The sequence below is a fragment of the Fusarium falciforme genome, chromosome 3 (genome assembly GCF_026873545.1).
Source record: "Fusarium falciforme chromosome 3, complete sequence".
NCBI lineage: Eukaryota > Fungi > Ascomycota > Sordariomycetes > Hypocreales > Nectriaceae > Fusarium > Fusarium falciforme.
The window spans coordinates 1,547,666-1,566,937 of NC_070546.1; the positions used below are offsets into that span (position 1 = coordinate 1,547,666).

General features: G+C 54.8%; 5 protein-coding genes across 5 annotated transcripts; 2 read left to right on the plus strand and 3 right to left on the minus strand.

The window, feature by feature from the left end:
• Window positions 1–430: 430 nt before the first annotated feature.
• Window positions 431–1,576, plus strand: NCS54_00381300 (Cyclin N-terminal domain-containing protein; the record flags this gene model as incomplete). Its single annotated transcript, XM_053149370.1, has 1 exon — window positions 431–1,576. One exon carries the CDS (start codon window positions 431–433, stop codon window positions 1,574–1,576), a length of 1,146 nt encoding a protein of 381 aa, XP_053005345.1.
• A 1,931-nt stretch (window positions 1,577–3,507) lies between these two features.
• On the minus strand, window positions 3,508–6,849 carry NCS54_00381400 (Hypothetical protein; the record flags this gene model as incomplete). Its single annotated transcript, XM_053149371.1, has 1 exon — window positions 3,508–6,849. One exon carries the CDS (start codon window positions 6,847–6,849, stop codon window positions 3,508–3,510), a length of 3,342 nt encoding a protein of 1,113 aa, XP_053005346.1.
• Window positions 6,850–12,279: 5,430 nt separating this feature from the next.
• NCS54_00381500 (Amino acid transporter) lies at window positions 12,280–13,934 on the plus strand (the record flags this gene model as incomplete). Its single annotated transcript, XM_053149372.1, has 3 exons — window positions 12,280–12,652; window positions 12,724–13,501; window positions 13,556–13,934. The coding sequence occupies 3 exons, from the start codon at window positions 12,280–12,282 to the stop codon at window positions 13,932–13,934; spliced, it is 1,530 nt and encodes a 509-aa protein (XP_053005347.1).
• Window positions 13,935–15,007: 1,073 nt separating this feature from the next.
• On the minus strand, window positions 15,008–16,504 carry NCS54_00381600 (Hypothetical protein; the record flags this gene model as incomplete). The annotated part of the gene is made up of 2 exons (XM_053149373.1): window positions 16,088–16,504; window positions 15,008–16,036 (listed from the first exon to the last, which is right to left on the minus strand). The coding sequence occupies exons 1-2, from the start codon at window positions 16,418–16,420 to the stop codon at window positions 15,008–15,010; spliced, it is 1,362 nt and encodes a 453-aa protein (XP_053005348.1). The 5' UTR covers window positions 16,421–16,504.
• A 1,709-nt stretch (window positions 16,505–18,213) lies between these two features.
• NCS54_00381700 (Hypothetical protein) lies at window positions 18,214–18,906 on the minus strand (the record flags this gene model as incomplete). Its single annotated transcript, XM_053149374.1, has 2 exons — window positions 18,214–18,809; window positions 18,882–18,906. The coding sequence occupies 2 exons, from the start codon at window positions 18,904–18,906 to the stop codon at window positions 18,214–18,216; spliced, it is 621 nt and encodes a 206-aa protein (XP_053005349.1).
• Between the last annotated feature and the right edge of the window lie 366 nt (window positions 18,907–19,272).

The following is a 19,272-nucleotide window of genomic DNA, read 5'->3' on the forward strand; positions in this document are numbered from 1 at the left end:
CCCTGTCAGCCTCCCCACCCCCCGTCCTCCACTGTTCCACACCCCCTTCACTGCGCCGCCATCCACACGCACGCCCCGGACACTCCCCCTCCACCCCAAAACGTCACTTGTTACGAAGCCAGAAACGCCCCAACCCTCACATGAGCCATCTGTCTCTTGCTGGTTGATATATCAAGCCTCACGCATCCTTCACCCCTGGCACTTTTCTTCTTGTGCCTCAGTCACTGATACCCATCATCTGCTCTTCTGTCTCTTTTGGATTAAAGGCCATCCAATCCTTTCTTGGGCCTAATCCTCTTGATACCCTCTACCGCTATACCCTCCATCCCTACCTTTCCTCTACTCACTCACTTACACGCGGGCCCTTCCCGTGTATAATACTCGACCACATCCTCCTCCTCTCTCCTCATCCCACACAACCACATACAACATGGACTCTTCATCAACACGGTACCTCACCATGGAGGAGCTCAACAAGATTGCCCTCGAGCAGTTCGTCTACCAACCTGTGGGTCGCGACATGATCGCCTATCTTGCCGAAGCCGCCCACCACGTCATTGCCTGCGACTCGACCCTCATGCCTCCCGCTCCCGTCGACCCCCGACATAACCTCCCGACTCCTCCCCGGAGCCCCGAGCCCCGGACCGTTCGATCCGAAGATGGCGGCCTTCCTACTCTTGAGGAGTTCATCACTCAGCTCGTCGTCTCTTCCAACGTCCAGGTCCCCACTCTCATGTCGACCCTCGTCTACCTTGGCCGCCTCAAGTCCAAGCTTCAGCCCATGGCCCGAGGCCTGCGATGTACCGCCCACCGAATCTTCCTCGCTGCTCTCATCCTCGCCGCCAAGTACCTCAACGACAGCTCGCCCAAGAACAAGCACTGGGCCAACTACAGCCACATCACCACTGACTGCTACAACTTTGGCTTCAGCCGCACCGAGGTCAACCTCATGGAGAAGCAGCTTCTCTTCCTTCTCGAGTGGGACCTGCGAATTACTGAGGAGGACCTCTACCGCGACCTCGACGACTTCCTCGAGCCCCTCCGCCACAAGATCGCCGAGCGACACGCCCGCAAGATGCGACACCGCGAGGAGAAGCGACGCCAGAAGGAGCTCTCTGCTGCCTGCGCCCGATACCCCAGCCCTCCTTCTTCTCGAGGCCACTCCCGATCTCGCGGTGCTACTCCCGAGCAGCACATTCGCAACATGAGCGGGTCCATCTCTCCTCCTGGCCTCAGCTACAGCAGCTCTACCAGCTCCTACGCCTCCTCGGTCTCCTCTGGACGCGCCGCCTACTCGCAGGCTACAACCCCTCTCGAGCCTTCGGAGCCTGAGCCCTACTACTACTATGAGTCGCAGCAGGGCAGCCTCTATGACTCGCCTGTCCAGATCGTCCCGGATGTCGACTACCCCAAGGCCCACATGGCCAGCAGCCGCATGCTTCCCTACGAGATCACCGCCGACGAGTACCACCAGCAGTACCAGATGCAAGACGCCGCCTCCAAGAAGCAGCAGCAGCAGCGTCCCAAGCGAGGCATGTGGGGTCGTCTCCTCGGTGGCAGCGTCGCTGTGCGATGAACCATCTGACTAGACCTGACCTGTTCGACATTCATAACTTAATGCATACTCCTGGCGTTCACGGGATCAGTTTTTTTCGGCATGACGACGCATTTCCGCATTGAAAAAGAAGAAGCTTGGCATGGCGTCGGTTTGCTTTTTCACATCTGCTTTTTTAGAAAACCAGATACACCACGGGATCGATGATTCTTCGGCACTCATCTCCCCGGCAGTTTTTCTTTGTTTCGCCAACTCTACTTGTTTTTATTATTGTTTTGGTGTTCAGCTACAGGCGTTGTTGGGATTCACATCAATCGATCGAGACGGCAGCCCCCCTGGTGATCGGGGGGCGTGTGCATTACAGGGGGGAGTATTTGGCATTGGCAGGATTTGGACTTTTGGCATCCGATCACAAGTGTTATTTGACGGCCGCTTTGGTATCACGCTCCATGGGTGGTGGCATATAGGATGGGAATGGGTTATACACTGCCACGTTTCAACAGGTTTGGGCTGTGGAGTTAATCATTGGGAATCAACCAGACAGACACTGGGCGGTGCAGTTAGATTACATTACCGTCACTGATCCAATACAAAGAGAGGACTAGAGCCTCGATGAACTACAAACAATGCCTCCTCTTCTGCCTTGTGTGTGCGACCCGCAATCTTCAATCAATTAGATTTGACTCTTGTCAATCAATTCACAGACAAGATCAGCCTTCCTCACTGCCTGGCGGTCTGCCTTCATGACTGTTGGCTGTTGGCTGTTGGGTTGCCATGGATGCGAGATCTAAGCCCATGTGATCTGCCTTTTCCCCTTTCAGCCAATTGCCAAATTTGGTAGGCTGACCTTTGGACCCTTGAGGGACCCGCTATTTAAGGCAGCCCCACGACCAATCAACGATGAGTCAGCGGCGCCGTTAACGGCCGGGGGGGGGGTTGCCCGCCGCCCGTGTTCGGACAAGTCAGAGTCCGACGGTGCACCTACGCTACGCTACAGAGTAAGCAGAATGAGGCTTGAATTGGAATTAACCCGCGCCGTCGGGAAAACAGGGAATAGAAGAAGAAAAAAAAAAAAAAAAGAGTCATGGTGAGTCGAAAATAATATCTACAAAAGGACAAATGATCAATTCTGCGCGAGGAAGGGGGCAAAGATTGCGGAACCTGCGGGTACGTGTACGGGGTTGCGTATTGCGTGGCGTATTTACTTTGCGATCTTGTTTAGAGAATACGGGATGTGGAGGGTGGGTAACATCCGAACAACAAACCGTCGATAGAAAGAAAGGTGGTTCCATCTATTTGATACGAGTTCTTGGGCATGAACTAGGTGTGTTTCGTTTCGCGTTTCGATAGTCTTTTTTTAGAAGCATGAGGAAAAAAAATCATTTCAGCTACTGTACTTTGTAATCAGTTTATTTACAATTGTATGATCTTCTTACATGATTAAAATGGGCAAGTATTGTCGAATGTTTTGTTTTATGCCTGGCGTGAGGGGAAAAATGCGAAAAAGAACAGGCGTCGTGGCTGTGAACTAAACTTGGGTCAGTCGTGCATTTTTTTTCGCTGATGATGCAGGCGGATCTCTCGGGCGATGGATCATGGGCTTACTTGACCTTCTCACTGGTGAAATGATGCGCTCGGGACCGAAGGAAGGATTGAGGCTGGGCATCACGCTTGAAGAGGGGGTGTGTTTACACGGCAAAACATCTTTGCTGTCGTTGGCGATTGCGAGATTTCAGCTATTGGCTGTATCGGGATATATCTTGGTGACTGCATGGCGTTTCTTCAACGGTCGTATCACGCACGCATCTTGGAGAAACAACAGTAAGCTGTGCATCTTGATTGACAGGGGAAGGCCCCGGGGTATCTATCTCTTCTTTGGGGGCGGATTATTCAATTACAATTAAGGGCTTATTATACTAGAAAATGCCTGCTGCATGCATCATCGTCATCGCTCACTCATCAACTTCAACCTCCCGATGCCGAAATCCAACCCCTGGGATCCCCGCCCGAAGACTCAGACTGCTCAACACAACGCTGATGCTTGACAGGGCCATCGCCAGTGCCGCCCACACCGGGTCCAGCTTGACGTGACTCCCGTCCCCCGTCGTGATGGGGTACAGGCAGCCGGCGGCGACGGGCACCGCAATCATGTTGTACACGACGGCCCAGGCAAAGTTGACGCGGATACGTCGGAACACGGCACGGCTGAGGTCGAGGAGCGTGACGACGGCGGCGAGATGAGATGTCGCGAGCACAAAGGCGGCGCTGCTGATGGCCACGTCGCTGCCGGACCCGATGGCGATGCCCACGTCGGCAGTTGTGAGTGCGGGGGAGTCGTTGATGCCGTCGCCCACCATGGCGATCATGGCCCGCCGCGTCGTCGAGCCGCGTGCGTGGAGCGAGGCTTGGAGCGACGCTATCTTGGCCGCCTTGTCTGACGGGAGCACCTCTGCGAATACGTTGGAGGCTGGGATCCCTACGCGCTGCGCCACCGCGCGGGCGGTAGTTGCGTTGTCACCGGAGAGCATCCAGACTTGGGTTCCGCGCGCCGTCAGGGCCCGGATCACCGCGACGGCTTCACGACGGATCGGGTCGGAGATGGAGAGCGCCGCGACGAGGGTCCAGGTGTCACCGGCCGAGGGCTTGGTGGCGACCAGGGCGACAGACTTGGCCTCGGTCTTCCAGGTCTGGAGGAGCGAAGAAACACGACCCGAGATAACCACGGAGAAATCTTGCATGAGAAGCTCGTTCCCGACGATAATGTCACATGGCTGGTTGTCGGTGCCTTTGTACGAGGCCTTCATGCCCCTTCCAGGCAACTCTTCCAGGCCCTCAACATCAGCAGCCTGGGTGTCGGCTCCGCAGAACGAAACGATGGCCTTGGCAATTGGATGGCTGCTGCTCTCCTCGACGGCCTTGAGAGCCGACATCAGAGCTCCTCGTTCCTTCTCGTCGGCCGAACCATCCGGGAAGACGGCAGCGTCGGTGATCTGTGGCTCTCCCCCCTCAGTGAGGGTACCCGTCTTATCAAACACGACGCAATCAATCTTGCTCGCCTTCTCAAACGCCTCACCACCACCTTTGGCAAGGATGCCGTGCTTAGCCGCGATTCCGCCGCCTACAAAGATGGCCGTCGGAGCTGCCAGGGCCAGCCCACAGGGGCAAGCGACGACGAAGACGGCAATGGCAAACTGGAGGGCAAAGACAACCCAGCCGCCTGAGGATTCTGCCTTGTGATCTGGGACGGCATTCGAGAAACCGACAACCATCCAGACAACCCAGGTGAGGATGGCAACCAGCGTGATGACGGGAACAAAGTAGGTGGTCAGGAGGTCGGCAATCTGCTCGATGGGAGCTCGCTTGGTTTGGCCTTCTCGGACGACCTGGACAATCTGATCCAACATGGACTTCCCCGAGGTGCCAGTGACACGCACAGTGATGGCAGACGATTTGTTGATGGTTCCAGCAAAGACCTGGTCTCCTTCCGCCTTCTTGATGAGGCGTGATTCGCCAGTGAGACTCGACTCATCAAAGTTGGTCTCTCCCGTGACGATGATGCCATCTGCAGCTGGGGATGCACCGTGAGGGATGCGGATTACATCGCCAGTGTCGAGCTGGTCGACAGGAACGGTTGTAGTTGTCTGAATTCCAGCCTTGTCCTTCTCAACAAGAAGGGCCGTTGTTGGACGAAGCTTGCCCAGCATCTCTACCGCGTCACCAGTCTTGGATTTGCTGTACCCCTCGATGAGTCTTCCCGCGAGAAGGAACATGGTCAGAAAGATAACCGAGTCAAAGTACATCTCGGCACCGGAACCTTGGTGATGTCTGCTCGTGGTAGCCGCAGCAATCATCTGTGCTACCGAAGAGAAGTAGGCTATGCTGGTTCCCAGAGAAACAAGCATGTTCATGCTGCCGAATCGATAGAAGCGCTGTATCACAGGCATGCGGCTACCCGAGCGCCACATAGTTCGCACCTCCTTGATGGCCCTAACATGGAAGACGTCGGCGGCGAAAAAGTAGACTGGTGTGGCAAGGATGAACAGGGCGATATCAAGGCGGCTGAGCTCAGAGGTCCATGGTTTCATCAGGTACATCTTCCCGTGGTTCGAGTTGGGCAGGAGGCTCATGTAGACGATACCCAAAACGAAGGTAGGTATTGCAAAGATGATGGTGAGGATTTCACGGTACAACAGAGCGCGCTGATGCTTGGCTCTGATAGCCCTGGAACGCTCCTCGAGGGTCGGGGGGTGGTAGATGGAAGCCTTGAGAGCCTCATCCGCTGCCTCAATGGCTTGGAGAATATGTCTCACCGTGAACTCTGGCGCCTTGGGGGTATATCGAAGCCTGACAATGGGGTTCTTAACGGTAGGTTCCTGGTAAATCTGGAGTCGGTCTGGTGCAAGACCCTTTAGAGTTGTGATAATTCGATCTGGGCACCTCGAGCAGAAGATGCCGTCGACACGAATCTCGACCTCGCGTTCGTCTGCGGATTGCTTCTGTTCCTCGAGGTTGACAACTTGATCGATTGCAGCGTCGTATCCCAGGTCTTCGATGGCGTCGACGATGTCTTGTGTCCGATCGCCATCAGTGTAATCGACAGTAGCACTGTTGGATACCAGGTTGACAACAACCTTTGATATCCAGGGGTATTTTTGGATCTCCTCGGTGATGGTGTTGACACAGACAGCGCAGGTCATGCCGCCGACTGAGAGAGTCACTCGCCACAGCGAAGAGGGAGTCGTGTCCGTGACCACTTTTTGAAGGGGATAAGGCAAGGAGGAGTGTTTTGTGGAGGTGTCAGATATCTTGGAAGAAGTGCGAGCCAGTTTCTCATTCTCGTAGTGTTTCACATCTTGGCCGATTGCTTCGGATCTGCATGCTTCGCAGTTCTCGATGTGAGCTGCCCGGGCCGCCTCTGCAGCTGAAGGCGACGGCTTAGGACGCCAGAGCTGAAAGAAGGAGTCGATGAACCCGTTGGGATGCTCCATGGCGCGGCTGCTCTCGCCAAGGTCAACTTGGGATGTGTGGTATAGATCAATGGAGGAGCTCGCAGTGGTGTTGACGCCACACACCTCGAAGCCGACATCTTCGAGGGTCTTTTCCATGTTGCGTACCGATGCTGGAGTGTTGTCCTTGTGTTCGACCGTCACCACCGAGGTGACGAGGTTTGGAGATACCCAGAGCACATTGTCGCCGTATGTTTCCTGGAGGAGTGAACGGATCAAGGTGACACATGATGGGCAGTGAAGGTTGCCCAGTAGATAGGAAGTCGTGACAACGTCTGTAGGCGCCATCTTTATTGATGTCTCTCACACCTGAGAGGTTGCTGTGTTGTTGCGATGGAAGCTCTGAATGTGATTGGTTCAGGCGTGTAGTGAAAATGCTCGTAAGGATGATTGATTCACCTGCCCTACGATACTGAGCGAAGAGCAGCGAGATGGTCTTTTCAAGACGTAAAACAAGTGATGGTTGGAATTAAGTGGTGTAGATGGATAGTCGAGAGTTCCTTCCTCCCTCCAGCAGCTTCTAGAGGCGAATATTTAACATTTGGCATTCGTGATCAAAATCCGCACAAATCTCGCAAATCTGGAGCTGTCATGATGATGGCTTGCGACTAGCGGTGCAGGGTTAGCGACACCAGAAATTTCATCACCGATCTCATTGTTGGTCGATGACAAAACAAACGGCCTGTGGACGATCGGTTTTCGCCATGGCCCACTGAATAGACGTTGAACTCTGCATTCTTCCTGTTGGAAATCCAACGCTTCTGCCGTCCTGCGATGCATTGAACCTGCCGTGAGCCACCGGTGAGCCTCCCGGTGAATGGCGCCCGTGGAGACGTTTGGTGGCGGGAAGTCAGGCAGCTGGCCAAAACAGGCTAAGCGTCGACAGGGTCCAGTTGCGCTCTTTGTGCGGAGGCGTTTTTGGAGGTCCATGTAATTCGACAATCAATAAGCCAAGGCACCATGATGATGCTTTTGCGTTCTTTGTGCGGCGCTGTTGGTCATCAAATGCACATCTCTCAGCCAAGACGGATGCTTCCAGATAAGAGTGGCGGGTGACGGAAGCCGAGAAGCAGGCCAAGACGACATCTGGCCATGGTTCATTGTTGGTAGTGACTTGGCAAGTAGATGCATGTGAGGGGTTGCCATCTGAGGGGTCGTGAGGGCCTCAACCTGGAGTCATTCCTCAACTTGATCATGACCTGTTGATAGCATGAGCGAGCGGGAGCCATCCTTCTCATCGGGGCGGGGCGGGGCGGGAGTAGTGAGGTGTGTATCACGTGCGAGAGCGGAAATGATCCATCACGTGACCGAACACCGGCTTTGTGCTTCCGACTCTGCCCGGTCTCATCAAGGTGATGGCATTTCATGGACACAGACCGCGATTGTAGCGAGTCTCGCCATGACAACGCAAAAGACTCAAAGGCGCCTACACGACGGCACCCGAATCAATTCGTAACCGTAGAAGAGCGTCCTTGTCGCGGTGATTCATGCATCATGCGCCCGAATGAATTCCCGCGAACCAACGTTGCACGGATTGTCCTCGTGCTACCGAAATTCGATTAACAAACAACAGAGTCGCATCCGTATGTAGGCAATACCGATGCCAGGGAGCGGAATCCCGCCAAACTTGACACGAGCTTGAGCCTCAATTTCGGTGCCTTGTCGAATCGATCGGTATGAACCATCTAGCACAGGGAGCTGCACCTCCTTTGCTGTTTAGCGGAGGCCCAAGTCCGTATTCCGTTGATAATTATGTATAACAGAAACAGGAGGTTGAAGCAGGAAAGATCAGCCAGAGTTTGTCAAGGCGAAACAGCGGAAACCAAACTACCTGAGTTTAGCCAAGGATTCCAGAACTCGTCAGCCAGAGTGTCGACTCAAGCCAGTTGACAAAACATGATCCGACCAGCAGGTCCGGCTGAAACTGCTAGGTCGACCAGGCGGATGGGACAGGATCAGGTGGTGCGTCGCACTCGATGGCGTCTTCCCCATCGCAATGTGTCACAGCTCGAGTCAGCACGCGTGATTGCATCCCTAGGTACGGTTCCGCCTCGGACGCACACACAACATGGCCAGCGGAGCGGGAAATAGGATGCCGGACAGGGCCTGGCTCCAGGACCCATTCACCGGGCATTTCTGGTGGATTCGGACTGCCGCAGCCGCGAGACATGCCATGCCCACACAAGTCCCTATGTTTGGGCCACCTGCAATGGTCGATCGTCCAGCTATTAGGCGAGCCTCGCCAGGAATCAGGAAGCCAGAGCCATCGCGATAACAATCGAACGGCGTCGTCCTCTTCACCATCCGAGCGTGCTTGGGAACAGGCCTTCTCGCCCGCAAATGCGGAGGCCTTATCACTCCATTACGTACCAACTCTGGGGGAAGAAGATGCTCTCATCTGTTGGTTGTGGGGGATCGAATCAATTGCATAATAGAGACTTGGCCTTGGTCTGGGGGAGGGGCGAAAGGGCCAGAAAAGGCCAGCGGCGGTTACAGGCGGGCTGGGATTGTCTTGTGAATCCTTGAATTCCTTTGGGAATCCTTGAGCATCCCCAAGAAGTCTCCACAAACCTTGCTGACATGGTTGATATCACCTCCTCCAAAGAGACAGCCGCGTCGAGTTGACCCCAATACCAAGACCCCAACTCCAAATCATGAGGCGTTCCCCCCCTCCCAGAGTTTCCATGCGGCTTCCAAGACTTTTCCACTTGCCTGTTGTGGCATGGCCAGCTCCAATCTCCATCCGCCAAGGCTACCGGCTCTCCGCAAACGAGATGGCTACTTCTGTCTCTCTAGACAGATCGGCTGTATGAGTTCATCTCGGCGTGTCCTGTGTGTTTGCAAGGGTAACGAGGTCAGACTGGTCGAGATAAGTGACCCATTCCTCGTCGATTTGAGGACGGCAAGATTACAACGTGGATACTTTCTCCGCAGGATGAGACGAGGCGCCAACACGGACTCGAAAGTTAAAAGATAACAGGGCGTACAGTCCGCTGAGCTTCTTGACTTACTCTATTCAGCGGGCAGAGGTGGATTCGAAAACGTAATAACTCAGTATTCGGCGGGGAGCGTCGACTGTTTAAAGGTGCAGAGGCCAGGCCGCCCCGATGGCGAAATGGGCCGTTTGTTGGTGCAGGAGGGTCTCCTCCGTATGGGCATTAGCCGCAGGATCGTCCGGGCGTTCAGCCGTAGATGGATAGGCTGATGGGGAATAAGACAACAACCGAATATCCCTCGTTTTTAATAGCAAGCGAGGGACGAGGTGAGGTGCATATGACAATCCTGGCGATTATTCCCCAGGGTGAATTTCGCAAGCTTGAGATAAGCTTGCACTTTCCCTAGTCAACTTCGCCTTGTTGTCATTACAAGGCGCGACCGTTCTTCTGGGCCTGTTCCAGAACTGCTGGAAGTCGGCTCCTTACCCTTGCTAGAGCCTATTAGTCTGCGGATGACGGCTGCATGTCCTAGTCTGCATTGGATGTCGACCAGACGAGAAGGCCTCTGCCGATTTTAGCTGCAGCAGTTCGTTTGGCATTTCGCAGCTCATCCAATGCCATTGAGCCGCAAGAGGTGACGGGATGGCGTCGCGATGCCCGGTTATCTCCTGACGCTGGCGCCTCCATCATCGGGCGTCAGCTTGACTCACCAGTCTGCAATTCCCATGTTGGACCTTCTGTAGCTCGAGGCAAAAACCAGATTTAAAGCCGGTCAATATGGAAAAGCTGACACCAGACAACGAGACAGCCCACGGCCCCGGGCCAACAGAACTGTCAATGGAGCGGCAACGAATACTCGTGATGTCGAATAAACAGGCCAATGGCGCATAAGCATTGTACAACTCAAGAGATACCCACAAGACATCCACCCTGCGGCTGGTGATGCTCTCCTGGGTAAGTACTTGCAGCACAGTGTGCACCGGAGGGTCCCCGAAGTTAAGGTCAGGAGCGCGATGTGGGAGAGAGACGAATACGTACCCCGAGGTGAGGATTAGCCGCCGTGCCAATCGGGGAGGATGAGAGCAATGTCCTGTCCCTGACTAGGCCCCATCACAGCGCGATTAAAGGCAATGACCCCCATTCAAGTCCAACCCCCGTGGACGGTTGCGAGCAAGGAAATGATGCCGGGGTTCGTTAGGGTTTCCAAGGGTTCCACCCCCAGGGGGTAACGACGGATGGCGAGTCCACTCGAGGGAGAGACCCTTGCACGGGCGTCGTTTGCACGAGGTGCATTGCAGGCATGGTCATCACAGGCTTTCTGGCGACCGCTGGTTTGCCTCGCCGCCGTTGACGGTAAACTTCCATGTGGATGTGGGTGCTGCATAGACGACACTGGCATCCGTCCATCGATCGACCCGGCTGCTACGTAGCAGAAGGAACGTCCTGGGTCCTTCAAGGGTCCGCAGGGGTTTCGTCTGTTCTTGGGAAGTGGCACGAGGCACACGGTGGTGAGACTGACAAGCAAGCTCTCTACAATGACTGCCGGTTGGTTTGTGTGTGTCGTGTGTCTCAATAAGGCGGTCGAGATAAGGTGAGAGGATAAGGTCAGTGACTAGCAATGCCGTTAGTCAGCTTCCGCTTTGGTTGCAGCAGCCAGCGCGGCCTCGTTTTGGCAGGTCCGACCAATGGCACGGCACTCAACACGCCACCGCTGACTCTGTGGCGTCTCCCCTCGATGCCCCCTAACCTCGAGATCTGCCGGCCTTCCATGGTTATTTCCCTCACGGCGAGGCACCCTCCCGCCCGCTCGCACACACACAGGCCGGGCTCTGTCACCCTAGCTTGGTTCAGCAGGCGGAGGAGGCACTTGTCTATCTCTCTATCTCTCAGCCTTAGCCTCAGCGGCAGCGGCAGCGGCTGCACAAGCGCCAGGGCCAGCAACATCTAGAGATTCGCGGCACTGCAACTGCATCTTCACCAGCTCTCTCCTGCATGCTAAGAATGCCCAGCCAGATAAACAGGAATACTGGATCACCCGTCCGTGCAGTCCCTCCCTATCTCTCTGCTGTTGCGACGTGGGACCTGGTCCCTCCCTCCTTCTCCGCCATCATCCATGGTACTTGGCCGTCCATGGCGTCTTGGCTTGGGGTCGAGGTACAACATGCTATGGGCTGGACGGCTGCCTCAAGTCTTGGCCCTCTCTCTCAAACGACTCGTCTGCGCGCCTTTTCTCTTGGCATCGTCGCCTCCTCGGACAAATCCAGAGTCTCATCAACAGGTGCTCTCCACATGGTCTGCCAACGAGCACCTCTGGTTCGGCCTACCCGAGCCGGCGGACCAACGTTTGTTCGTCATGCCCAGACGCCAGACCTACACCAGAGCCCTTGACCGTGACTGTTGCTTGCCTGATGCTTGTCCGCCTTGGCGCTCGAGAGAAATCTCGTAACCTTCCCCTCCCAGCGGGCCAAGCCAAGCTCTCTCGTTGTGTCGCATCGCTACTCATTCTGGAGACTGATCCGCCGACTGGGCGCGTCACCCGTGCGTGCGCCCCCCCGTTGTTTCTGTCCTTACCTTGCCATGGATGCCAATGTCTCTGGGTGACCCATAACATCTGCTCCCACAGAGCTTCGCCGTCTTGGCGAAGAGGGGGTCAGGATGGGCTATAAAGCTTGACGGGGAAGCCCTTCGAGTCTGCTCCTCTCGTGTGCTCTCCCACCTCCATTCAGTCAGTCAACTGTTCTCGTTCGTCCGTTATACCCAAGTCGAGCAAGTCGTTGCAGCAATGTCGGCCCCAGAGTCCAAGGATATCTCCGGGACTGAGACCCAACCGGTGCGAACCAACTCCAACCCAACCGTCGCCGCTGAGGAGCAATCCTCCAAGAAGCAATGGTGGCACAGAAACAAGAAGAGCTCTGATGAAGGGACCAACTCTGGCCCTGACGTCGCTGCCGTCCAGACTGAGGAGCACGAGGTCAAGAAGCCTTGGTGGCACAGCATCAAGGAGCCCGGATCAGCTCTTCAGATCATCACCGCTGCTCTCCTTGCCATTGCCATCGGTCTCATCGTCACCACCCAGGTCGAGAAGGTCCCTGATGCTGCTCGTGTCCTCATCTCCATCCCCGGTGACCTCTGGCTCCGGTCCCTCAAGGCTGTCGGTGAGTCTCCAGATGACCTTTCCACATTAGCCATGATGCCCTCAAAGTGCAAGTGACTAACCAGCTCCCAGTCCTTCCCCTGATCGTCTGTTCGATGCTTCTCGCCGTGACGAGACTTCGAGAAATGTCCAACGGCGGCTCCCTGCTTGCCAAGTGGGTTGTCGGATACTACATCATCACCACCCTCATCTCCATTACCCTCTCATGCTTGATGACGGGCCTGGTCTGGGCCCACCAGTTCAAGGAGGTCGGAGAGGACTCTCTGAGGATGGATGATGATGAGGAGTCAACTGTTGACACCTCGGAACGACCCATCCACCAAGTCGTCCTTGAGATGTTCCAGTCCTTCATTCCCTCCAACGTCGTGTATGCCATGGCCAACGACCAGCTGCTTGCCATCATCATCACAGCCATCATTGTGGGATACCTCATCGAGAGCTCTCAGTCCCCCATCATCCGCGTCACTGAGGAGATCGAGCGCATGATCACCAAGATCATCACCTGGCTCATCAAGATGGCCCCCATCGGTGTCTTCTTCCTGATCCTGCCCAACCTGATGAAGCTCGACATCGGCGAGATTGGTCTGAACCTGGGTATCCTCATCGGCGGTACCCTCTCCACCATGCTCATCCACATCCTGGTCATCGTCCCCATCATCTTCTTCGCCTTTACCAGGATGAACGCCTACTCGTACTGGCTCAAGATCTCTCCTGCCTGGGTGACTGCCTGGGGTTCTGCTTCGTCTGCCGCCACTCTGCCTGTGACGCTTCGATGCGCCAAGGCGCGAGGTATCCCTGCCACCATCTACAAGTTCTCCTGCCCCCTGGGTTGCCTGATTAACATGGACGGGTAAGTTGCAACACACTCTGCATCTCACAAAACAGAAACTGACCTGGATGATAGTACTGCCATCTACCTCCCCGCAGCTGTCACATTCTTGGCTGCCACCCAGGGTATTAAGCTGGGTCCTGTTGACTACATCATCGTGGCCCTGCTGTCGACCCTGGCCTCGATCGGTGTCAGCCCCATCCCCTCGGCCTCGCTGGTCCTTTCCATCATGATTGCCCGCTCCGTCAACGTCGAGCTGACCGGCATGTACGCCGTCATCGTGGCCATCGACTGGTTCCTCGACCGTTTCCGTACGGCCGTCAACGTCTCTGGCGATCTCTTTGCTGGTATGATCGTCTACAAGATGACCGGAATCGAGGACCCCCCTGAGGTGGTTGACGAGGAGGCCCGTGAGGCTGATCTGAAGGAGCAGGACGCCTCCAACAAGGTCTAAGATGTAAATGACTTGAATTGTGTATATCCACGTATGGGGAGTGTAATGCCCGGCGTTGAAGCGTAATCGTTTTTAGTATTACCAACCAGAGTAGTTGGAACTGAATGACAAGACAAACCCATTGATTGATGATGAACGAATGGCTTGCTTGAAGTGACGATCAAGGGTGCAAATGTGACAGCTGAGATGTAGAATCAAGAGCCAAGAAAACGAGTTGGTGGTCGAAGGCTTGGCTTTTGATCAAGAGTTGGCCGCTATGATCCCTGCTCGGAGCTGGGCGAAGCTTGGCTGAGTCGACCCCGGATGCCAAGCATGCAAAGTACCGACATGGTTGCACTCGCTGTGACGTGACATGACGCTTCCAAGAGATAAGAGGGCGTTCGAAGGATCAAGTCGGCAGTTCTTTTGGATGGTATTTGGGGGACAGAAAATCGAGGGCCAAGGCTGCTTCTTATCTTGCCCAGACTTATGGACCCTTGTCATGGGGGCTCGGCATGCTCGGATAGAGTGTGTGTGTACGTAGTACCGCGGCATGAGGGAGGCCACGTTTTTTAGGGTTAATTTTATCAGTTGCGCGGCCTATTTACCCCGGCTTTCTTGTCTCTGATAAGCTTGGAGGCAACACACCTAGTTTTCTACTGACCTGCCCCATTAGGACACACGCCGATGCTCTGGCGTGGTTGCTAAGAACTTTGCAACCGTGGCTGGCTAAACGAATGCACGGATTCAAGCTGCATGTGGGATATTGACGAGATGAGGGCCAACGGTTATATCCTCGAGGCAATGTTCACGAGCAGGGACAGAGAGATAAGGACGTTGAAGTTGCATGGTGTTTCATGCAAGTCACCCGTTGATTGATTCAAGTATATGGTGAGGTTAAGGACATTTGAAGGCCCAGATCCGAAAACGAGGGACCAAAAGGAAATACCCCCCAGAAAAAGCAGGAAAAAAGAAAATGCAGTAAATGACCCCGTTGCGCCCGTCTATGACCCTGTTATGCGTGCTTGCTTGCTGTATGCCCGTGCCCCTCCATCTTTTATCTCTTAGATGCCGTCTCTTATCTGCGGACTACCTCAGACCTTGATCCTCCTTTGGAGGTAGTTGCTGTTGTTAGCGATCAAGTTTTTCGTGCCTCGGAGGTTGCCAGTGATCTTGCCAGACGTGGCGACCTTCTTGAGCCAGTTTGAAGTCTCTGTGACGCCAAAGATGCCCTCGATGGACTGAGCGTAGAGGACGAGGCCAGCAACATGAGGAGCAGCCATGGAGGTGCCGTTCGCGGTAGCAGTGCCAGTGTCAGACTTCCACGAGCAAGAGACGACGCCAACACCGGGGGCAAGGATGTCGACATGGCTGCCATAGTTGGAGAAGCTGGCAACCTTCCAGTTGCTGTCGATGGCGCCGACCGTGATGGCGTTGGCGACTGAGCCGGGGGAGGTCTGGGCCGTGTCCATGGCCGCGTTTCCGGAGGCGACGACGGTGATGACTCCGGCCTTGACGGCATTCTCGACAACCTTGTTGAGAGAGGCCGAGGGGGCGTCGATGCCCAGGGATAGGTTGATGACGGCGAATTCCTGTCGGCCCTTGGAGACGATGTCGTTGACGGCCCAGTTGATGCCAGAGAGGATGACGGACAGCTCAGAAGACTCGCCCTGGAACACCTTGACGGCCAGGACCTGAGCCTTCTTGGCGACGCCGTAGGTCTTGCCGGCGATGGTTCCCGCGACGTGAGTGCCGTGGCCCAGGCGATCAGTGTGGTCCTTCTTGAAGGCAGTCCAGACCTGCTTGGCGCGACCGCCAAAGTCCTTGTGGGTGGCGCGGACACCGCTGTCAACGACGTAGGCGTAGGACTCGATACCTGCGTCAGAGTCGTAGAGATAGCTCTTGTAGCCCTTGGCGCGGTGCGAGATGGTTCCGAGACCCCAAGTAGCAGACTTTTGGTTGGTCTCGGATCGCTTGGAGAGGTGAGTGTCCTCGGTGGTCTCATCCTCACCCTCATGATCCTCATGATGGTCTCGCTCGCCGAATTGGTTGTTCTCGCTAGGCTCTCCGGCCTGGGGGTTCCATGTGAGCTTCACGAGACGATCAGGCTCAACGGCGATGACCTGGCAGGCATGTTAGTCACTGTCTCAGAACTGGGTCATTGTCGCACTCACGTCAGGGCTCTTCTTAATCTCTTTAATGGTGGAGGTATCGAAGGTACCAGAGTAGGCATGGAAGCCAGCCTCGTTGTCATAAGTCTTCTCGATGCCGTTGTCGCCGTCACGCTTGGTGAGACTGCGCTTGTGGACGTCCTTAACCCACTTGATGTGGGCCTTGACCTTGGCGACCTTGATCTCGGGCTTCAGGGTGATGATGTAACTGCCGGGAATGATATCGCTGGGGCCAGTAGAAGAAGAGGAAGAAGAGGAAGGAGCTGGAGCTGGAGCTGCTACTACGCAGCCAAGGAGTGTGGTCGCCACGATGGCGAAGTTCTTGAAGTTGACCATAATGAATGGTAAGGATTGAAGAGAAGGAAAGGGAAGGAAGGAAAGAGAGGAAAGAGAGGGAATGAAGGTGTGGGTGGGTTGGATAGAGAGAGTCTCAGTTGGGAAGCATCATCGAGGAGTTATATACAGGTTAAGACACAGCTGTTGGAGCTATCACAGCTATCAGAGACAGTGTCTGCGTTCACCCAGGTTCTCGGGCGAGACCCTGAAGAGGCGTCATCAGCCATACCTCTTTGGAGGATAAGAAACGCCCGTCGTAGTCCAAATACCGGAGAAGCTCGCCACCACCGACGGAGGATTTGCACGCGGGAAGGGCAGAGACAAGTGTGTCTGAGAATGGAGGCGCCAACGCGGGACCCGAGACTCTATCGGACATGTACGCAAGCTCGACGGAAGATTCCTCTCCAATGGGCAGGGTACGGCTCGGAGGATGGGGTCTGGTGCATTCCTCGGGTTGCGTAGTTTGATGGGCAAACGTGTTGATCCGGCTTCGTGGGATCGTGGCCGCGCTATTGATCGGTATGGTGTACGCCATCATGACGCCCTCCCACGAAGCTATCAGGGTCCAGGAACACTCAGTCCCAGAGTCGGGCCAGTAGGAGATTTTGGGTGACCGGAAATGGAAAAGAAGCAAGGTCAGGGTTCTCGTTAGAGTTGGGCTGGTTTCTTCTGTGTCTGGGTAAGCTCAGCAGTCTAGACGCCCCATTAACATTCCTGTCTCAGGTCCACATGTCTGCAATGGAAACCCGCACGCAGGAACCCGCGAGCATGGATCAACAGCCAAGCCCATTCTCGTCGTCTGGGGGAAGGAATATGGACCTTCGCCCAGGGGTCTAGGGTCAAGCCATCGGACCACCCCCCCCCCCGAGGTCTATGGCTGGCTGGACAATGACAGAGTGCCAGCTGTTACGGGCGTTTGACTGTGGCAGAGTTGATTACTGGTTGAAGTTTATGCTTGACCTGAATAACTCTAAGTCATCCCATTTCCCCCCCATGTCATGGGGTTCGATCATGGCCAAGATTGTCTATGGATGATCTGGAACGAACATCGGGATTTGCAACCCCACTTCCAAGAGATGCCTCCAGAGTGTCGATCTTTCACCCAAAGCCCCATGTCTACCCTGGATCCTGATGTCACATTAGTCGGTAGTCGGTCGGCAATTGCGGTCATGAAAGATGAAAGTGACTGCTCATCTCTCGGCCGAATATACGGCGTCTTCTGCTCAAGCGGGGTCTAAGGTGTCACTGCCCGTTGAAGAGTCGAATTAATGCCGAGCGCTTCAAACTAGAGTCTCCAAGTTTCAATCGATTTCCATACATTATCAATCAATCGTCTCTATTAGGCTAGAAGTCCCTGTGTGAACATTACTATCAAGCCATCTCCGTACATGTCAAGGGCACCTTGGTGTTAATAGAAATTTATGCACCGACACCCAGAACAATTCAACTTGCAAACCAATGGGAGAGCTCACGCGGTCGAGTCACGCCTATTCCGCGATCAAGCACAATATGTCAAGCTCCTGAGTCATGCTATTCATCGAAATACGCGGCAAGCATTACAGTCCATAGCCAAGGATCTCACCAATGGTCTTGGCTCTGTACACCAATCACAATCGGGTCAGGCTTGCTTAATGGAACTCTAGTATTGTCTGTGGCGCTACTATCGAGAAAGAGAGGCTGCCCAAATTCAAACCCACTCATTGAGGAGAAGGACCAACATTGGTGGTCCATCTGTGCCGACGCTGTTCGGACAGACTCCCAAGAAAACAAATGATGTATCGTCAAGGAATCTCCTAGGCTTTATCGACGCCGGCATATCCATATCGTGCAAGGAATGCGGCAGCGAGAACGTCAATGGCCGAGTCCTTGATTGGCGCGTGGACGAGGTTGTCCCAAGACTGGATGATATTCCGGGGAAGAGGGCCCTGACAGACCATGTATAGCTCGCTCAAGATGGCAACTGCGTCGCGTGTATCGGCCTCTCTCCCATTCTCCATCATCTTCAACTTGTGGGCCAGAGCCCAATGCCACTCAACAGCATAGACAGTCAGGTTGGCTCCCCGCCAGAGAGCGATGTCCTGCGAGATGGAATCACGAACAAGACGCTGCTTTTCATTGCCATCCCCCTGTACCAATGACTCTATGTTCCTTATCCAGCCTCGAGAGATGTTGTGACTCTGTGCCACATGTACGATGGCTCTGTAGAGCTCCCGCCTGAACTTCCCGGGGTCGGGAGAATCGGGGCTGAGGATGTAGTCGATCTCGGTGGTCGTCTCGCGAGTGCCTAGCATGTCGACGGCCACGAATCCGCCCGAGGACACCAGCTTGAGAGGCGCCTCTGCCTTGAGGTCGTCTGATTTGGCGATCTCGGCATCCAAAGCTTGGAGAGCTAGCGAACTTAGCATCAAGTACAGAGCAATGGCGGCACTGATCAACTCACCATCGTGAAAGCCCTAATAACTGAACTCGATCTTGGGCGGAGCCATGGTTGGTGATGTTTGGTGCGGTGTTGATAATGCTCGCTCTAGAATTGGTGATGTTGGGTCTTGAGTTTCCAGGAGGGGAACCAAAGCTTCGAGAGATACCTATGACCATGAGCGTCATGTCGCCCATCCTTTCCAGATATTGCTACATGCTTTCTTCTGTGGAATTTGTGCAGGTTTGACGCACACAAACCCGCCGATGAAAACAGAAGGCATGAGGTAGTTAGGAAGGAGGCGATGATACGGATAAGAGTCTTTTGAGAATTCAAGGCAAACGAGAACCATGATACCCGGTGTCAAGTGCATCCCAGCCCCTCTTTCTCAGGTGCTGGGTGGCTGCAGGCAATTAGGTTGAGTGCTCCGATTCAG